Raw genomic sequence first — 21972 nt, forward strand, 5'->3', positions numbered from 1 at the left:
ACTAGAGCAAGAGTGCAGTATTGAATTCAACTTATTCATGACATTCTATGCTTTCAGCAAGTGAAGTTACTCATAAATGATGAATACTGGCCGTTTCACTGGAAACATTGATTTTCTTGCTAACACACATGCCTTACTCTGCGACCTTTTCATATATTTATTTACACATATGCCTATCTTTCTCCAATGCATATACTTGGTCTGCATTAACCTTTACCACTCCTGAAACCACATTGCTTCTCCCCAAAATGGTCTTTGTGTGCCATCATTCTCCAACAAGTATACTCTAGAGGTACTGATTACCACTGTATTTCACGTATTCACTCGTCCCTTTGCCTTTATGTGAGGGAGATACACACTTTCTTCCAGTCCTGAGGCACTTCACCTTGGGCCATAAATACTTTAGAAAGCCTGACTAACCAGTTGTGAAACCTATCATCCCATTTCTTGGGAAACTTGGCTGCAATCCAGTCCCCCCCCTAATTTGCTACATTTCATGTTATGCAGGTATTTCTCATTACCTCGTATTTTCACCATATTGATACTGTAAACTAAATACATCATTTTCCTGATTTAAATGAGATCATAGCTTTCATTTCCGCACAAATTTTCTGTTGTAAAGAGACAATGCACTCTTAATTTGTGGCCAGGTTTTGTTCATCTGGAAAACCTTGTTCTTGGGACAGTAATGTTCTAAAGGAAGTCCATACCATCTTTTTAACATCCAGGAGTTGAAATGTTTCAAGTCTGTGTTAATTCTTTTCATTACTTGGGGATCCATTACTTAAAAACTTCAAGTTATCACAGGAAGGCTTTCTTTCTTCCTTGAAGCATATGCTTGTTAGGTCATATGTATAGCTGATGCCCATATTTCCTTCTTTCCATGAAACCCACATTTTTTTACACATAATTCCTTACATTTACTTTCAGAATATCAAGAGAGTTAATACCCTGTGGAAGACTGGAGTGTCAAAAACTGTCAACATTGGTGGACTTTCTGCTGTTATCTATATACTACATCGAACTGCATTGCTGATGGATCCAAACCTGAAGATTGAATCCAGACCTCAAAAGAAAACCTGCATGAATTCAGATTAGGAATTTTAGTCAGATCAGCACATGATATATTATTCACTAATAATTGATACAAGGTATTGCCATCACTCCATAAATTTTATTTTTACTTGAAGAGCAAGTGACATTAACACCCACTCATCATTTTTGTCACTGTAAGTAACCACTTTATCTAGATTTATGTGAAATGAATTATCGAACATAAAAGAAGTTGGTAATATACCACTTTTCCAGCTGTGACACACCATATATTTATAAACAGTTATCAAGAAGCAAAAAAGTTTAAAGCTCTGTTCTACAGAGAAGGGATGATTTGAACATGGGAGGTTGTTAAAGTTCACTGGCTGTCTTCTCAAGTGTCCTTATTTTTACAGAGTTTTTTTTTTCATACAAACAAAACTGACCATTACCACAAACCTAAACTTTTTTTTTTCCAGGTTTACGTACTGTGAATCCAGTAACGGATATTCATTTTCACACTGCTGGCCATTTTCACTCTCCACTCCCGTGACAAACTTCAGATTATTATTTGGTATTTCTGTGAATTTTATTGCTTTATTTCTTAATTTTTTTGTACCCTTGTGCTTCTGTTCTTCCCCATCCCCACTCTTCCTTTCTCCCTCCCCTACATTTTTAAGTGATTACACTTTTCTTGCCATCTCTTAAACCTTGTGTATATGCACACTTTTTTTTTTTTTTTTTATACTTTTTTGCTGTTTCCTTTGTTAACAAGATAATACCACAAACAAAGAAAGGCACATAAGCTTACATCCATTCTCTAGCTATCATATGTAATGCACCAAAACCACAGCTCCCTATCCACAGCCAGGCCTTGTAGACCTTTGCATGGATTACTCTGGAACTTCACGTTCCCTGGTCTAATCCACTGTCTTTACTCCTGCCTATACATAAACACACACCCTAGCCATGCAAAGTGTATGTGTAATTATTACTTGTAAGGGGAGGGACTTTCACAATCATTGGGCTCGCATTTTGAACATTCTCTACTGTCATACAACTTTTTAGGTTTATGTATGCTGCCAGCATTAACCATGTCCATGTCCTTTTTTATAACCTTCTTAATGTATCTTGCTATGTCTTCTGATTACTCTGTCCCTACATCTCTCGAAGGAGTGTTTAGAGCAAGTCTTTGATCTTTTTTAAAAACTAAAGGTAGTGATCAGCTCTCTACCAGATGCATGTATGTATAGTTGAGATAGCTGAATGCCCCAATTGTGGCCATCTCATTTGCATTACATACAGGATTTGTTTGTGGCATTTTTGGATCTGGAGAAAGCATAAGATAATGGTTGATTGAGATGCCTTGTGGTGTTGTTTTATGTATATATCTTGTGGTAGGAAAGCTACTAAAAGCAGAGAATTATTATAGAGTAAGGCAGGTTGGAAGAGAGGAAGGTGAGTGATTCCAAGTGAAGATGGCTCTGTGACAAGGGTGCACTTGCAGTCACTATTACTAATACTTATGGAAAGGGTGGTGAGGGACATGAATGCAAGGGGCAGGTAATGCAGATAAAGGAAAAGGTTGAGAGTAAATGTGAATAATAGGAAAATTGTTAAGTAAAACAGAGCAAAGAAAGAATTTAGTTGGATTGTAAGTTTAAATGAAGAAAACTTGGTGATGAAACATGGCAATGGTACAGTGTATGTGAGGCATGCATAATAGATGATTTATGGATGGGGGTGAATGTAATGGAACTGAAATGCTTGAGTACAATATATGGAGAGGAGGGTTGATCAAGTAAGAAATGATACGGTAAAAGGTGCGATGTGGAAATAGCCAAGTCTGCCTCTAAGAAACTGGGAATCCTGTAATCCTGTTTAAATGTTGAAATTCCTTCCTAAGTTTCTCAACTATACAGGATATATATCTCAAAGTGGAGGGGACGAAGAGAAGGGGAAGACCAAATTGCAGATGAAAGGATGAAATGAGAGAGATTTTGAGTGTTTGGGGCCTAAATATTCACGAGGGTGAAAGGCATGCATGGGATGGATTGAATTGGAATGTCATATGTAAGGGTTGACTAGTGTGGTGTGGTCAGGGAGAGAGAGCTGGGCCTGATTGTGTTTAGGGGGTTGTGGTTATGGTACACTGCATATGACAGCTAGAGAATGAGTGTGAGCCTTTCCTTGAAGAAGTCTGTTCCTGGTATTACCCCACTACTGCTGGAAACAATGATCAAGTATGATAAAAAAAAATATGTATACATTTTCTCTCCATATGTTTTCCATTTCCCATGTTAGTGCGGTTGCACCAGGAATGGGCATAGAAATGACCTCATTCACTCGGATCCACACACCACAGATTTATTTCTATACATTTGCCATTTCCTGCATTATCCCAAGCAGATGTAGATCTTTGGAGAAGCTAATGTATGTATGAGTAGCTTGAATAGATGGTTAGGGGTAGAAGAGTATAAATAAGTGGTGAAAGAATATTTGATTTGGGTAATGCAGCAATATACATATGTTTGTTGTAGGAGCATATATTAAATTAAAAAGATGTTTAGAAATATATATGGTACTGAAATAAGGAAGACAGCTTAGACAAGCTTTTTTTTTTTTTTTTTTTTTTTTTTAAGGAATTACATGCAGTGGCAGAGTGATTGAAAGGTGTTTGTCATATATGATAGTTATGTGTAGGTTCACCTTTCACTTTAAATGATACAGGACTAGATATGGAAATTATCCAACATGACAAAGTGAACTTGTGGTGATCCAGAAGTTTAAAAATGCATTACACCTGTTTGATTTTTTTTTTTCTGCTGCTTTCATAAAACAGGCAGTTCTATTTAATTATGACATGCTCTTTATACTATAATCCATTTTCATATCAAATCTAGTGTACATAAATTTCATAAAGTATAAAATAACACCATTTTAATATGGAAATGGATGCAATGTATTCTATACCCTTTGTATTTTTCAACTTTGATACATTTAATACAAGATAAACCAGTCCAGTCTTGTCTAAAACATTTTCACCACTATTTCAAGATGAGCAGAGCTAAAGAAACTTAATATGTAAATTTTCTCTTTAACTGATTAGGGATCATCCCTTTCTAGGGTCCACCTGTTTATGTAAGCATCCCGTCTTCCCAGATGCCTCCTCTCCATTTCCGTCTTGTGTAATGTGCTAACCTGCTCCTTACTTAAGGCTCCTATTTTGTAACTGGTATCAAAATGTGATTCAACAAAGTGTAAGACTCACATCACAACCCAAAATTTTATATTTTTTTTACCAGGTCTGCATCTATTTTTCTTTCACAACTTCTTGTTCCCAAGAAAGTTGTTTACAGCCTTAAAAGATAATCAAGTATTCTTTTCATGATTATTCAGTGTGTCCAAAAGCTCTGATTAATCCAAAGATGCTTGACTTGTGGACATACAAATACCCATTCTTTCACTATGGCAACACAGGTAGTGAAATCACATTCAATGTGAAGCCCTTCAATGAAGCTTCATTGGTTGTTTGGGCTTTACATCCACCAAGTGATTGCATAAGACCAGAGAATGTAAAGCAGACACCATACAGCCCCTATCCACAACCAGGCGCAACAGACATAGTGGCTTCCCCTGGCTGCTTTACATGCCCTGGTTAAGTACATTAAACTACATGTTTCTCTGTATACCACACTGCTCCAGTTCACTCTCCTAGATGTTTAGTCCACTAGCACTCAAAATCTTATTTGCTCCATCCATCCTTCCCCAATTTGGTAGATACCTCCTTGTCGACTCCACTATTCTCTTTTTATTCATATCTCTGATGCCCATTCCCTCTGTGAACTCCCATCAAGGGGATGGCCACAATGTCTCCACTTGTCCCTGTTCTTCCATGCCTCTCTCACGTACACCATTCCGAGCATTCTTAGCCAACTTCTCTCCCTCTAGTACTCTGCCACTGTATTTCACCGTGGCAAAGGTGGTCTTCCTCTCACACCAATTCCCTTAATCATACTATCATACACTCTCCTTTTAAACACCCATCTTTTGTTCTTTCCACACATGCACACACACAACAACATCCCCCCCACCCCACCCACCCAAAAGAAAAAAGTTTCACCCACTCTACAATTCATTCCCCTTTCATTGCCATACCAAATCTCTCATACGCTCCCTTACTACTTCGTTCATTCCATTGAGTCTTACCACATGCTCCTCTTAAATAACTTGTTCCCACAGCCTGGATTCTTGACCTGCATGACTCGTCCCATACTTCAACAGTGTGTCAGGATCAGGAGGACTATATTGTCCCTTAATCCTTTTTTCACTTCCATATTTACACCTCTACCCTCTCAACTTCTGAAACACATACGCACAAATTTTTGTTTGCCGTTTCCCACCTTAATGAAGTAGCACCAGGAAGTCAAACAATGACCTCATTTGATAACATTCATTCTTTACCTATCATGTACAATCCAGTGAAACCAGACCCCATCCTCAGCCAAGTCATCTAAACCACCCTGTTTCCAATGAACATTCCACACACCACAGTGAGCTAACTGTCAATACACGCACATCCCATATATCCCAAAGCACCAGTTCATTTCATATTATTAACACCTTTCACTCTCCTAAATGGTCAGGCTATGATACCGAAAAACCTCTCAATTCATTCCTCCATCTCCTTACGAGTCTCCCAATTTCCATCCACTTTTGAATCACAGACTTAATAAGTCTTTCGTCACTTACCTGAATCATTGAAGAAAGTGGTCTGCTCTCTCAATCAGACTGCACTCGTTACCACCACCCTTATAATGTCATTCCTTACACAACCAACCAGCCTCACTACATACATCATCCTTAGGCATTTCATTAATGTGTCCACCCACTTCCTCTTGCATTCAAGGAACAAGACTCGCATCAATACAACAGTTAGGATAATCTTACAATCAAACATCAGTCTTTGCCCAGACAGACACGTGCCTCTCTCCTATACGATAATGCACCCAGGAACTTGGATCGCCTTTCTCACCCAGACATGCCTCTCCCCACATGGTTCCATCTCCTTCCATATCTACTTCCGGGTAACAAAAGTATTCTACTTCTCCATCCATACTTGCACCTTATACTTCATATTCAGTGTTCATGGACTTTTTCTGCAAGAGGTAGCACTGCAAGCTGGAAATCAACTAAATTTGGCTGTATCATCACCACAGGATGAAACCATGTACATCATCATAAGAACTTTCCTGCCACAACAAAGCCCACTTCTGTTCATGTGTAAATCACAACCTATAAACTGTAAAAGCCCCCCAAAAAGGGTTCACAGGGTTACAAATCTAAATATCACAGCTAGTGGCAGGTACCTATTTACACACCATTCTCAAGAAAATTACAGAACATGTGGATCTGCTGTGACCCAGCTGCCTTGTTAGGATCTTAAACACTGGCCCTTGAAATTAACATACACACTAACCAGAGTACAATACTATAAAGGCTCATGACAATGGATATGTAATTCAAAAAGTTGCAAATAAAATCATTTATCCTTGGAAAAATCATGATGATGTCATGAACAAAATAATTCATTTAACATATTTCAATGTCAACTAAAAATAATTTGCTTTATGATCATTCACATCACTTGTCACATACAAAGTAATCCTGAGGAACAACAGAAATATATTCTACCAAAAAAAGATGATACACTGATAAGTAAATTTACCCAAAAAACAGGATGAAGGGTTACCTATGTAAATGAAACAAAAATGCTTATAGAAAAAGAACACAAGATTAAAGTCACTGAAATATATATTCCTAAACTGAGAATGATAATCCTCATTAAATATAAAAACTTTGAAAAGTAACTACATAGATACTCAATACCTATGTCCCTAGATTTCATTCCGTCTATTTATATATCTCTAATGCTTTCTCCCTTCTGGAACTCCCTAAGGAGGGTGGCCATGGCAATGGTCTCCATAATTAGGGAACTCCAATGCCTCACCCTTAACAAGCCCCTGGCAGTGGGCAAGTCTAGTGCAGTGTTTGCAGAGTCTAATAAATAATGTCTACTGATTACTTCCACCTAATGCTCCTGCCTAATCTTCCTACCAACTACTTATACCTAATGTTTCTACCGTCTTCCTCTATCTATTGCTCCGACCATTTTGCCAAAAGGCAGGGCAAGTAAATAGTGCTCACCACAGGAAAATCTAGTTACAAAGAATAAGCTACGTGAGTTAAGGGTTATCTGTTGTATGTTTGAGAACAGAATGCCAGTAATCCATGTGTGGGTGAGGCAGAAAGAAAAGACAGCTACCTAGGCCAAAGATGTACAACTTGACAGCCATCACTAACCCAACTGATACCTAAGTGGATAGGATTTCATTCATGTTTCACAATAACCAGAAACATCTTATGTTTACAATAATGTGGCTCTTTATATCAATCAGAACTGAGAAATGTCCTGTATTATACTGAGGCTCACTTGGAATCCATGTGAGTAGCACATTAAAGTTGGGTGCGAGACATCAGTGTGGGAAGTACAAATAAGTACATTTCACCTGGGCGCTTAAACAACTTCCTCAAGTAAAATACCCTGCTCTAACTTCTGGCTTTGAGCTTTGGACATATGTTATAAGCATTTATCTATATCTCTGAAGCCTTTCCCTTCTGGAACTCCCTCAAGGGGGTGGCCACGGAATAGATTCTCCATAACTAGTGAACTCAAGCGCTGCTTCTTAGCCTTTAGTGCCTCACCCTTAACAGGCCACTGGCAGAGACTGGCAGAGTGCAAGTTTAGCACATTGTTTACCCAGGCTCCTTCCTAATGTTCCTAATGACTACTTCTGCCTAATGTTTTTATCTTATGTTCCTACCTACTACTTCTATCTACTGCTCCTATTATTTTACCAAAAGGCAGGGTTAGTACATGGTGCTCACCACAAAGAATGAGCTTTGTGAGTCAAGTGTTGTCATATGTGACAAGGAGAGAAATTATGTTTGTGGACAAAATGCCAGTAGTCCATGTGTCAGTGAGGAAGAAAGAAAACACATCTACTTGGGTCTGAGGATTGCAACTTGACAACCATGGAAGTGCTGGCTCACTACGCAGCTGTCATTAACCCTCCTGATACCTAGGCAGGTAGTGCTAGTAATATACCTCCCTGGTTGCTGGCTGCCTACCTACTACTACTTACCATACAGGTGTATAATTATTACAATATAATAATCTTAAACTTCAGATTTGTACTATTTGCAAGTATAATAATCTTAAACTTCTGATTTGTATTATCTGCAAAAGTACCTGTACACATTTCACATTATTCTCGTATGCAGAATAAACTAAGAATTCACATTTACAAGAAAACTCGTGTCAAAAGCTAAAGTATACTGATCAGTACTTACTATATGGTAAACATGTCAAGCAATGATTTTTCATTATCACTTGGTTGCAAAAGAAAGTAATTTTTACTTCTTATTAATGTGAAATAACTTTTCACATAACTGGAACACCTCTAAAACAAAGTATTCATCCAACTGGTATCAGTAATAATAATGGCTTTTTTATGCTGAGAAGTGTACTGCCATTTGAAGTGCAAAAAGGAAAATTAACTAAATCATAAAAAATCATATAAGAAATCCTAATAATAAAAAAAAAGAAAAGCCCCAAAATTATACTTTAAAACTCGTTCACACTACAAGTAAGCGTATCATTCTCCCCACATAAGTAATGTAACAATACTTCATATATCAAGTACATTATCAAGAATGAATCAATCACGGGGATCAACAATGATATAATACATACTTCAAGATATAATCAAATTAGATTCTTAAAAAAAAGTATCCAAACAATTCCTTTCCAAGTTCAGCATAATTTTCACTCCTGACTGCACTGAAAAAGTTGTATTTACCAGCCAAACAAATAACATAAATATGTACAAGAGAGATTAAGAAAATTATGGAGCCATTTCGGTAACCACAGCCATTTAACTAAAGCATACCACAAACATTTAAGTCTTGGTATGATGCTTTAGCATTCAAAACCAGTACTGAATGATCTACATCATCCTTAAGCTTTCCTCTGCTCTGCCTGGAGACTGAGTCTTCCTCCAAAGTATCAAATATTACTTCTCATGATGACCTAATATACAAATAGCTGTTATTTTCATCTAAACTTTACAAAACCTCATTTGCTTACAGAACACAGTAGGATGAAGTCCCAAGTAGGGGTGCATGGTGCATTCTTTCCCAAGGGTCTTCTCTCGGCAATTTACCCTTGTGTAAAATTCTGGAAGTCAGAATTTTGGGTGACATACAGCGTGCCTCTTCGAGTATGAGAACTACTGGGTCCTTCACATGTGAGAGAGTGACAATTTAGAAAATATGGTGTAATGTGGTTTAGACAACAGCCAATTTTACACAATGCATAGTTATGATGGAGAATCAATGAAATTTCTTGCTTCCAAGTTTAGATGTGGAAATTTTTGTCAGTAAAGGTCCTCCATGACATGGACTGCAGACATCCCTAATCTATCTCTTTCCATAAACTGATCATTTCTGTTCAATATGTACCTGAGGCTCTAATTGTTAAGAGCATGTGTTTTAAGTTTCTGATCAGCTATGTAAAGGTTATACTGTTATCATAATTAAAGTAAAATGTTGATGTATCAAAGGAAGAGATATATTCTTGAAGTGATATGCATTCAGATAAGAAAATATTTGTTAGTGATACACAATCAGCTAAAGTTGAATTGTTGTGGTGAAAATAAAAATGACTGAACAGTAAACCAGATAAGCCTGTACATGTATTTCTGTCCATCATAGTAAAAGAAAGATGGTCACTTCATCTGATTTTTCACATTCTAGAATATTTTCAATAGCTTATTAGAGCATTATCGTGCTTAAAAGTATTAGCTTAAACTCTACTGGTGTCATCGAAACTTAAACTGGTTCCAATATCACCTGTTTCATCCTCATTTGCTCATTGCTTCATGGACATTTTTTGAACACAATGCCATTTCTTTTTATTTCCAACTCTATTAACTTTCTCTAAATCATCACCATTAACAACTTGTTCTTTATACCTACCTTCATCATGAGTCTGATTTTTACTTTTATCATCACTCTACTCTTCATATTCTCTAATTCATTATCATACTGCTCACATTTCCTTTCAGTAAAACCTATCTCTTTGTACACACCATTATCAACTTGTCCTTCTTTATTATCACACCTGTTCTAATCACACTCATTATCACCCTTGTGTATCTCTTACCCTTTATCTTGCCACTAGTTTTACCCTTTATTTTACAATCAGTTGCTCAATACTCATCATTATCAGTCTGCTCTACAAAGTCACCTTCAGTATCATTATTACTGCCCTGTTCTTTATACTGACTTTCAGTACAATCTTATTCTTCATATTCATCTTCACTTTCTTGCTCTTTACATATGCCCTCATGTTTTACATATTCTTCACTATTATCCTGTTCTCTATAGCTGTTATCCTGTTCTTTAGACTCTTCTACATATTCTTCATTTTCATCCTGTTCTCTATAGCTGTTATCCTGTTCTTCAGACTCATTTTTATCATCTATCTCTTCATGTTCATTACAATCTTTACTGTCATAATCATTTTCTCCTTCACTGCTGTCCTCTTCAAAATTGCCATCATCACTGCTCTGGTTTTCATATTTACTCTGTTGTTTGTATTTACTACAACCTTCTTGCTCTTCATGTTCACCACAACAATCTTCTTTACTGTCATACTCGTATTCCCCTTCATTATTCTCTTCAAATTCATCATCAATGCTCTGGCTTTCATATCCACTCTGTTCTTCATACTTACAATCACCCTCTTCATATCTACCACTACTATCACCCTGTTCTTGGTATTCAACATTGTTTTTTAGTTCATTGTCATCATATTCAACAAAATCATCATTGTTTTCCCTTCCTTCACATTCATCACTATATTCATATTCATCATTATCACTTCGTTCATATCCATTATCACCTTCAATTACAGTATCATTAACCTGTTCTTCATATTCGTCTTTCTTACTCTGCACTTTGTATTCATCATTACCCTCTTGACTGTAGTATATTTCATTTTCACCATTAGTGCCTTCTTGATATTCACAGTCAGAATTTTGCAATTCACCTTCACCAAACTTTTCATACTTACCATCATTACCATCCTGTTCATATTCACCACCACATTTGCTTAGTTCATTGTCAACTTCTTCATCAAAAACATCATCAACCCATTCCTCTTGTTCAGTTTCATCATCATCATCACCAAATTGTCCTGTACTATCACCATTTTCATTACTGATGACCTGCTCCAATTCCATATCCAACTCTTCATATTCAGAATCAATATCATCCTGTCCTTCATATTCTTCGCCATCACCAGCATTTTCATATTTCTCATTACCCTGCTCTTCATATTCATAACTTTCCTGAATATCATGATCTTTATTCTCACATTTGGTATCACTGTCCTCTTCAGAATGACCATCAGTCTCTTCATTCTTACTACCATCACCCTGCACTTCATATTCACCATCATTTTGCCTTGGCTCATTATCATTCTGTTCATCAAAACCATTAATGTCACCCCATCTTTTACATTCATCACTGTTTTCATATTCATCATTATACAGTTCACCATTAAGACCACTGTCTTCATTTTCATTAAAATTACCCTCTTCTTCATATTCAATTTCATTATTATCACCTTGTTCCCCATATTCTTCAAGACAATCCTCTTCCCCAGATTTAACATCACAAAGATTTTCATATTCATCTTCATCACCTAGCTCTTCATTTTCAATATAATTATCACCCTGCTCTTGATATTCACTATTATCCTGTTCTTCATACTCACAATTAGTATCCTCATATTTACCATCATCATACTGTTTTTCACTCTCATTTTTGCTTGGCTCATTATCATTCTGTTCATCAAAATCATTAACATCATCCCATCTTTTACATTCAGCGCAGTTTTCACCATCATTAAACAGTTCACCGCTATGATCACTTTCTTCATTTTCATTAAAATTACCCTCTTCTTCATAATCAATTTCATCATTGTCACCTTGTTCCCCATATTCTTCAATACCACCCTCTTCCCCAGATTTACCATCACAAAGACTTTCATCTTCATCACCTAGCTCTTCATTTTCGTAATAATCACCCTGCTCTTGATATTCACTATCCTGTTCTTCATACTCACGATCGGTATCCTCATGTTTACCATCATCATACTGCTTTTCACACTCATTTTTGCTTGGCGCATTATCATCCTGTTCATCAAAATCATTAACGTCACCCCATCTTTTACATTCATCGCAGTTTTCACCATCATTATACAGCTCATCACTATGATCACTGTCTTCATTTTCATTAAAATCACCCTCTTCTTCATATTCGATTTCATTATTGTCACCTTGTTCCCGATATTCCTCAATACAACGCTCTTCCCCAGATTTACCATCACAAAGATTTTCATATTCATCTTCAGCACCTAGCTCTTCATTTTCACAATAATCATCACCCTGTTCTTGATATTCACTATTATCCTGTTCTTCATACTCACAATCAGTATCCTCATGTTTACCATCATCATAATGCTTTTCACCCTCATTTCTGCTTGGCTCATCATTCTGTTCATCAAAATCATTACAGTTTTCACATTCATCATTATACAGTTCAACACTATGACCACTGTCTTCATTTTCATTAAAATTACCCTCTTCTTCATATTCAATTTCATTATCATCACCTTGCTCATCATACTCTTCAATATCACACTGTTCCCCAGATTTACCATCACAAAGATTTTCATATTTATCTTTATCATCTAGCTCTTCATTTTCACGATAGCCATCACCCTGCTCCTGATATTCACTATTACCTTGTTTCTCATACACATAATCAGTATTGTCACATTTACCATCATCATATTGCTTTTCACTCTCATTATCATTCTGTTCAACAAAATTGTTAATGTCACCCCATATTTTACATTCATCACAGTTTTCACATTCATCATTATCCAATTCACCATGACCACTGTCTTTATTTTCATTAAAATTACCCTCTTCATATACAATGTCATTATTACTTTCTTCAATATATTCACCTTTATCAACCTTCTCTCCATACTCATATTCATTATGTTCGCCATAATTACTTTGTTCAGTTTTACTTTCATTACCTTTGTTATCATATTCATATCTACTATAACTTTTTTCTTCATACTCATCCTGTACTTGACATTCCTCTCTCCAGTTTACCTCTCCATCACTGTTCTTTGTTAACTGCTGCCAGTCTTTACCCATTTCATTTTGTGAACTGTTCTTGTTATTATCGGACATGTGATCATTCTGTTGTTTTCTCTTTGTCTGCTTGAAAGGTGTTGTCTTCCAGAAGTCTTTTTTCTCTGAAAAAGATATTAAAGAGCTAAAAAATTTTATTGGTGATAACTAATCACAAGACAATACAAATCCAGAAAAATTATGTTAGCAATTCTTTTTTCCTACACTGCTTCAAAAGTTATGAGCTGGAAAAAAAAAGGTTAAATGACCTAAAAAAGATAATGAACACTTAGTAGCATACTTATTCTGTTACATTCCCCTTTCTCTTGATGCAGTCCTGTAGCCTGTTGTGAAAGCTAATAGTAAGATTCTTGAGTAGGTCTGGGGAAAAACTTTCCCACAGCTGTTTAACTGCCACCTTTTGGTACAGGTGAGTCGATATCACATAATCGTTGCTTCACAACGAACCACAGATTTTCAATTGGGTTTAGGTTGGAACTGTTTACTAGCCACTCCTTGAAAAAATCACCTCTATCATTCAATGGTGTGGGAGCCCCAACCTGCATAAATATTTTTCCTTTTGCACTTTCAAAAATGATGTAATATTCTCCATGGCATTTACATAGGTACTGCGCACATTAAGTTACTGGCACAGAAGGTGTCCCATACCATATATGGCACAAAAGCAGTCAACAGGTTATGGAACAGACAAGAATTGGAGTACTATGCTTGACTTATTATTTCTACACCAAGATGCATGATGCAAGAGAACATTGCATATTCTAGGATTATTTTTTTTTCTTTTTAGAGGAAAACACTGTTGAAATATCTTTGATCATATAATGGTACCAGTCAGGTTCAAATCATGTATAAAAGGGCAACTAAACATTAGAGATACAGTGCTCTATCTGAATGGGACATTTTCCAGCCAAGAAACATTGTGAGTACATGACTAATCCAACAGCAAATCTATTTTCAAAAATTGCAGTTAAGTAATAGAAATGAGACTCCTGTAGAACCAGATATGAATTGTTTTTAAGATAGGGTTGACATCATGAGCATTGTAACATTTTAAAGAACCTTGCAAGGGATGAGCCTCACCATCATGACAAACATATACCTACAAACACTGTTAACATTACCTTCTGAAATGATGGAAAAACATAATGATTGTTGAGAGGATGATCGTTCTTTTTGTTTTGGGTCAACACATGAAACCTTTCTTTTAGTCTCATCTGACTGAGGACTACAATGACTGCTATTCCTGCTCTGTTTTTTCCCAAGTTTACCAGGGTACCTAAAAATAAATGAGAACTTACTGCAATACATATTCTGTTTTTCAAATTACTACAAAACATGATTTTCTGCAATCCAAGTACTGATACAACTGATTGGCGACCAACTTGGCAACGTCATGTCTGACTGGTGTAGCTGGTAATTTTGTAAATAACTATAATTCTGCTGAATGAAAAAAGATTTCTTGTACAAAAAAAGAACATCAATAATCTGAAATAAATTTTTGGTGTAGGTAAAATAAACAGCAGCACATGCATTAGTGGCAACTTGACACCCAGGCCTTACTCTGCACTTTTTAGTGCATTGTGCAAAAAAAATTATAAAACCCCTACACATTATTAGTGATAGCAGTATACAAATATTTTGAAGCAATTTTCTTCACTGTCATAAGCATATCTTTGAAATTGTAAGTTTAAATATACCTTTTATGCCATTTGGAAAACATGAAATCCACAGGACTGGAAAGGAAACCTAACTGAGGTGGTAAGGGGTTAAAAGGTCAAAGATGAAAACAGCAGAATCTCTGATGTTCTTGATACAAACCAAGGACCAATTCTGTACAGTATAGCATATATACACTATATGGTGTATGTAACACCATAACACAAAGAAAGATCTAAGGTACTTCCAAAACAGTGCAGACCAGTTAGCTTTAAAGCATACATGAATATGTGATTACCACTCTTCTGCATGGACATCTTACAGTGCATCCTCCAGAATATTAGCACAGACTTGCACTGAATATTGCATACGTCCAGAGCTTTAGATATTTACAAAATCCACTTCTGGATCTGCATGTGGCCCTTTTTTTTTTTTTTTTTGTCTGTTTTCGTAGCATTACCTTGCTGAAGCAGGGGGGTACCAATGGTGTTTCTTGTGGTTCAGGGTTGCGCAGGGAATGGGTGAAGGCAAGCAAGTATGAATATGTACATGTGTACATATGTATGTGTGTATGTATATGTTGATATGTATATGTATGTACATATGCATGTCTGGACACTTATGTATATTTTTTTTCTTTTTTTTTAAACTATTCGCCATTTCCCACGTTAGCGAGGTAGCGTTATGAACAGAGGACTGGGCCTTTTTTGGAATATCCTCACCTGGCCCCCTCTGTTCCTTCTTTTGGAAAATTAAAAAAAAAAAAAAGAGAGGGGAGGATTTCCAGCCCCCCACTCCCTCCCCTTTTAGTCGCCTTCTACGACACGCAGGAATACGTGGGAAGTATTCTTTCTCCCCTATCCTCAGGGATAATATATATATATATATATATATATATATATATATATATATATATATATATATATATATATATATATTTTTTTTTTTTCATACTATTCGCCATTTCCCGCGATAGCAAGGTAGCGTTAAGAAGGAACAGAGAGGGGGGCCCGGCAAGGACACTCCCTCAAACACCCAGTCCTCTGTTCCCAATGCCACCCCACCGACGTGGGAAATGGCGAGTAGTAAGAAAGAAAGAAAAAAATAAAAAATACATCTGAAAGAGTAAAATTAGCACTCAGCCATGCATAAATGTTTATGACAATTACAATTCTGAGATGCTGCATTTGGTCTTACACTGTTATATCTTTAAACTGTCCTTGTTTGTACATGCTCTATAATTTCATATACACCAAACAATCTTATAACAAATGCACTATCATGAAGCATTTAAGGCAGACATCAACAAACATGCTGTAATAGTGATACTGGTGAAAGATTTACTATTTGTACTGTATACAGTATTAGAGCAATCATTTACAAGCAAATCCATACAAAAAACAAGCAAAGACCAAAAATAGCTTCACAAGGACTAACCCACATACACAGCTGCCAATAATACATGCATTCCCTTAGCAAGATAAGAGTTTGCTGGCTGCTAGGGTGAAACATCTTCAAAAAATATATAATTGTGAATTAAAAAAGGCTGTGCTAGCAACACAGGAGGTATGGAGAAGGAAAATAGATGTGTGGTGACCAAGGAGAGAAGTGGTGGTGGTGGTGAGGGCAGGTGTGGTGACCAAAGAAGTAGGAAGTGGTGGTGAGGGTGGGTACAGTAACCAGGGAATACTCAAAAGTGCTTATGGTGAGATTTTGCCAAAAGGTGGGGCTAGCACATCGCACTAACCATAAGAATTGTGTACATTACATGTAGTCAACTGTTATGTATGGGATGGAGCGACTGTGTGTTTGTGGGCTGAAAGCCAGCAACCCACATGTAGGTGGGACAAAAAGAAAAGATAGCTATCTGGTTCACTGTTCTTGCAGATGCTACGTATTAGCACCTTTACTTTGTTCTATTCATCATCAAATTCAATTCAAGCTACAAGTCAAAACTTCTAAAACTAAGGTACATGCAAAAAACATATACCCTTACCTCCCTTCAGCTTTACCTTTGGTTAATGTTGATCCTCCAGCCCTTCGACATTGTGAACAAACTTTTTAAACATTATTCATCAGTTTCCAGCATAAAATCATTGAAAATTTCATTAAACTTTCTTCTGTGTATTATGAAAAAAGATATATTACCGAAAAATAAAGGCAAACATTTTCCTGCGATGATCAAAATCCATAGTAAGAGCGATACGAGCATCCTCAACAGCTGCTTTTAATGATGATACTCTCGTGTCATCCTGTAAAGTTATTACCAAAGTTCATTAAAAAGCCAAAAAGTAAGTAATGTGATACTATGAACTTTTGCAACTTGAGACAGGAAATAATGATGAAAATTTTTAATGCATGTATTGAAGTAAAACTGAATACTACTATGCTGTATGGTTGCATGTTAAGCATATTGAAATACATAAACTAGAGAGGATTCAAAAACATTCTACAAGAAAAAGCAGTGGATTGGAGCATATGAATAACTATGAAAGACTGAAAGAACTTAAATTGTATGAAATAAATATTTCATGTCATACTAGGAGAACGAAGAAATGTACATGGAGTGACAAGAGGAACATTCAAAAGAGGGCTAAACTCAGATTGAACACAGTACAAGATGAGCTTTAAATAGACAATGTTGCCAGAGGAGTACACCCCTGAAAAAAATCATCCAACAACAAATATATGAAAAGAAAATAACATGGCAGTCAAGGAAAACAGAAAAGTACAAAAAGCTAGCTTGGAGTTGAGTGCAATGTGCTAGTCACATCATAGCAAAATCTCATCATAGGCATATGGATAGGTAGGCACTTTTTCATCTATCCTGGTGGGCAAATTTATGGCCTCTAATTCAGCTCTCTTAATTCTGGTACTAACTTTATTGCCCTCCTCTAGCCCTTCTCTGATAGCTCTTGTCTAAGATGTGAACAGTTTGCTGAATATTCCCTTACCCAGGAACTTGAATGGAATTTTAATTTTGCCAGCAGACAGTTGCTTTCCTCAACTATTCTCCTATGGTGAGACTTTGGCAACTGATTTAGGACAACATGCACACCCAATTCTCTCCCTTACAAAGATTCCTGCAGCTTATTTCAGGCTGGATGACATTCACACTGAGACCTTCATTAGATGTGCCCCATCCTCATTCCTTTACATTCACCCCCACATAAACATATCAAATTATATAACCTGTGGTCCCAGCCTGTGATAGTAGGTAACTTCCTAAGAACTGTGAGAGCACATGAGATGGCACTCCTGGGGCAAGAAGATAAGGTAAGGTTCAATTATCCTAAAACATTGACTAAAGCACACATAAAGTACACCATTCTCTTAATACAGTATATACTTGTATTAAACAAAAGAGAAAGTATACTGATCTAAAGGTAGGGAAAAGCTTGCAATACAAGTAATTGTGTGTGTCTAATCTTAGATAATTCCAAGCTGGCGAAGGCAGCCAAGAGCAGGTCAATTATATTATCTCTATAGTAATTTCTGTTGCCCCAAAATGGGCAAGCTGCTGCTCCCAACATTAAGTGGATTATGAAAGGTGGTAAGGGCAAGCATTTCCTTACCAGAAAAACTGAAGACTCATAGGATACATAGAAGAGGAAATGAGGAAACAAATAAACTTTTTAGTTTTATCCACCAAAGTATCTGTCTTTTGAAGAAAATAAACCAATAGCAAAGGGAGAGAATGATAGTCAAGCTATCTTCTTACTTATAAAAGAGAAAAATGAAGGTAAGAACTGACCTTCACTGGCCCAAAAGTGAAACGCTTATAGGTATCACGTTTACTGAAGGCTTTCATATTCCTTGGAGTGACCCATGCCCGAAGCACTGGTTCTCCAAAGTAAGTCACGTGGTAAGAAGTCTGAAAAAAAAACAGTACTTCTTTAATGCCATTTATACACTGTTCCTTGATTCACAGCAAATATTTGGCATGACCCATACACAATCTTTTCCAAAAGCAGTAGATTCCATCCATTTCTCCACATTCATTTAGAATCCATTAGACTAACATAATTTACCTCTGTTCTCACATTCATTATGAACCTTAAAAAAAGTGCAGATTTTTGTAACACTACAAGGAATTATTAGGTGCAAATTTTTTTTTTCTGTTTCTCCACAATATGTATTCTTTTTCCTACTATCAAAGATGGGTAGCACAAGCAGAATCTAAAAATTTCAACTGATGATCATATCCACAACTAACATCAAAGACCTGTCAGTAGAGCTTTACACATTTTCCAGAGATTCTGCATGTAACTTGTTAATCATATATGCAAGCAGGTGCTACACACTTTTGAGTACTGAACAAATATGTGAAAAGAATTAAGATGTGAAGATAATAAAGGGCTGAGAAAGCTGGAATTCAGTAATATGAAGTGATGCTGAAATGTGAATTTGACAAAAAAGAACAGTCAATGGAAGATGAGGAAGGCAAATGTTCCAAAGTCGTACTACTATGAGATATCTACCTTAACAGACTTACTGCTAATGTAATCATAGCACTTATATGTGCAATATATATCTATATAAAACAAATGACACTCACTGGTGTTGCAAGAGTTTTATTCAGCCAAAAGTATACCATGTAATCTGGATCAATGTCCACCATTGCTGGCCACCATGCTGTCCCAGGTACCCGAGCCCACACCACTGAAATTAGTGATGACTTGTGAAATTTGTTTCCTGGTATATAATACATTCTCTGCCGGCAATGCTAAATTATCAAAGATAAAGACCTTTCTTTAAAAAAAAATCCAAAAAGTATGTATACTTTTTCTATGAAACATAGAAGTTTTATTCTCATATATATAATCTTTTTTTTACTCCATCCCTCTATCTCCAATTTGGTCTTCCCATTCTCCTTCTTTCCTCCACTTCTGCCAATATCCCCTTTGTCAAATATATGTATGCTTACAGATATTCCTGGGGATAGGGGAGGAAGAACACTACCCTAGTATTCCTTGTGTGTCATAGGAAACTAAAAGGGGTTGGAGTGGTGGGTTGGAAATCCTCCCCTCCTGTTTTACTTTTCCAAAAGAAGGAACAGTGAAGAAGGCCAAGCACAGATGTTTCCCCCTTAAACCCAACTGTCTGCTCTTGGTGCTAATGCGGGAAAGACAGATATATATGAAAAAAATATATTATTACATCTATCTATTTATTATACTTAATTGCTGTTTCTCGCATCAGCGAGGTAACGCCAGGAAACTGACGAAGAATGGCCCAACCACTCATATACACACATATACATAAACACCCATACACACACATATACATATCAACATATACATACATAGACATAAACATCTATACACATGTACATATTCATACTTGTTTGCCTTCATCCATTCCTGTCACTACCCTGCCACACAAGAAATACTTAATTGCTGTTTCCTGCATCAGTGAGGTAACACCAGGAAACAAAAGAAGAATGGCCCGTCCACTCATTTATACGTGTACATATATATTATCATTATTATTATACTTTGTCGCTGTCTCCCGCATCAGCGAGGTAAAGCAAGGAAACAGATGAAAGAATGGCCCAACCCATCCACATATACACATGTATATACATACAGGAAACAGACGAAAGAATGGCCCAACCCATCCACATATACATATGTATATACATAGACATCCACACGCACATATACATACCTATACATTTCAACATATACATATATATATACACAGACATATACATATATACATACAAAGACATATACATATATACACATGTACGTAATTCATATCTATTTTTTTTTTTTTTTCATACTATTCGCCATTTCCCGCGATAGCGAGGTAGCGTTAAGAACAGAGGACTGGGCCTTTGAGGGAATATCCTCACCTGGCCCCCTCCTCTGTTCCTCCCTTTGGAAAATTAAAAAAAAATGAGAGGGGAGTATTTCCAGCCCCCCGCTCCCTTCCCTTTTAGTCGCCTTCTACGACACGCAGGGAATACGTGGGAAGCATTCTTTCTCCCCTATCATGCACAGACATATACATATATACACATGTACATATTCATGCTTGCTTACCTTCATCCATTCCTGGCACTACCCTGCCCCATAGGAAACAGCATCACTACCCCCTGCTCCAGCAAGGTAGTGCCACGAACACACAAAGAAAAGGCCTCACTCACTCTCATCCATCCCTAGCTATCATATGTAATGTACTGAATTCCAAGTCCCCTATCCACAGCTAGGCCCCATAGACCTTTCTATGGTTTCCCCCAGCCCCTTCAGATTCCCTGCTTCAGTCCACTGACAGCGTGTCACCTGCTGTATATCATCACTCAAATTCACTCTATCCCATGCATGCCTCACACCTTCCAATACGTTCAAGAACCAGGCACTTAAAACCTTATTCACTCCATCCCTCCACTCCATTTCAGTCCTTCTCCTTGTGTCACAATGGACAGAAAACTATCATCTTACTAGGACCAAAAAGTAAATCTAAAATAAATAAAATAACTTACCTGAGCCCATAACATAATCATTATATGTATATGCTTCACTAATATGATTCCAATTTTCCTCTGGTATGTGACAACTGTTCTCTCCAACAGCTGAAAGAAAGAAGAAAATTATTGTAAATACCCATGAATTGTGTCCTAAAACTTTGGTATTTCCTCTTCGTTTTTATACATCCTTCTAACAAATACATCAAAAGAGTATCCAGACACTCCTGAAGACAAAAATGGTAGAGAAGCTAAGCTCAGAAAGTGAAAACAAAAGAACTTCCTCATTATAGCTTCCTTGCCCAACCACTTTTTTCTTTTTGCTGTTGCTGCAACTAGCAGTATCCAACAATCATATCAAAACAAATATTTTCTTCCATCTTAACTTGCCCCCATACATCTCACTTTCCTTAACTGTTTTGGTTCCACAACTCTTAAAAGTCTCTCATTCTT

The 21972-nt window shown here is 36.7% G+C and overlaps 2 protein-coding genes across 5 annotated transcripts in view; one reads left to right on the forward strand and one right to left on the reverse strand.

Annotated features, from left to right (window-relative positions):
• The window catches only part of LOC139747417 (tRNA (guanine(6)-N(2))-methyltransferase THUMP3-like), a 106580-nt gene extending 96737 nt beyond the window's left edge, over positions 1 to 9843 (forward strand). Inside the window, exons 11-12 of one of the 3 annotated variants that reach the window (XM_071659747.1) lie at positions 931 to 1151; positions 9244 to 9400. In XM_071659747.1, coding sequence (XP_071515848.1) covers positions 931 to 1098 — 168 coding nt within the window. In that variant the 3' untranslated portion in view covers positions 1099 to 1151; positions 9244 to 9400. Of the gene's footprint in view, positions 1 to 930; positions 8643 to 9243 lie in introns of those variants that run through there. The other 2 variants (XM_071659749.1, XM_071659748.1) reach the window with 2 other exon arrangements.
• The window catches only part of LOC139747416 (uncharacterized), a 35001-nt gene continuing 22852 nt past the window's right edge, over positions 9824 to 21972 (reverse strand). For both annotated transcript variants that reach the window (XM_071659745.1, XM_071659746.1), the window contains 6 exons: positions 21538 to 21627; positions 19606 to 19709; positions 18802 to 18921; positions 17196 to 17299; positions 14513 to 14667; positions 9824 to 13495 (listed from right to left, as the gene is read on the reverse strand). In XM_071659745.1, the coding sequence (XP_071515846.1) occupies positions 10455 to 13495; positions 14513 to 14667; positions 17196 to 17299; positions 18802 to 18921; positions 19606 to 19709; positions 21538 to 21627 (3614 nt within the window). In that variant the 3' untranslated portion in view covers positions 9824 to 10454. The remainder of the gene's footprint in view (positions 13496 to 14512; positions 14668 to 17195; positions 17300 to 18801; positions 18922 to 19605; positions 19710 to 21537; positions 21628 to 21972) is intronic.

The sequence above is a fragment of the Panulirus ornatus genome, chromosome 68, assembly GCF_036320965.1.
Source record: "Panulirus ornatus isolate Po-2019 chromosome 68, ASM3632096v1, whole genome shotgun sequence".
NCBI lineage: Eukaryota > Metazoa > Arthropoda > Malacostraca > Decapoda > Palinuridae > Panulirus > Panulirus ornatus.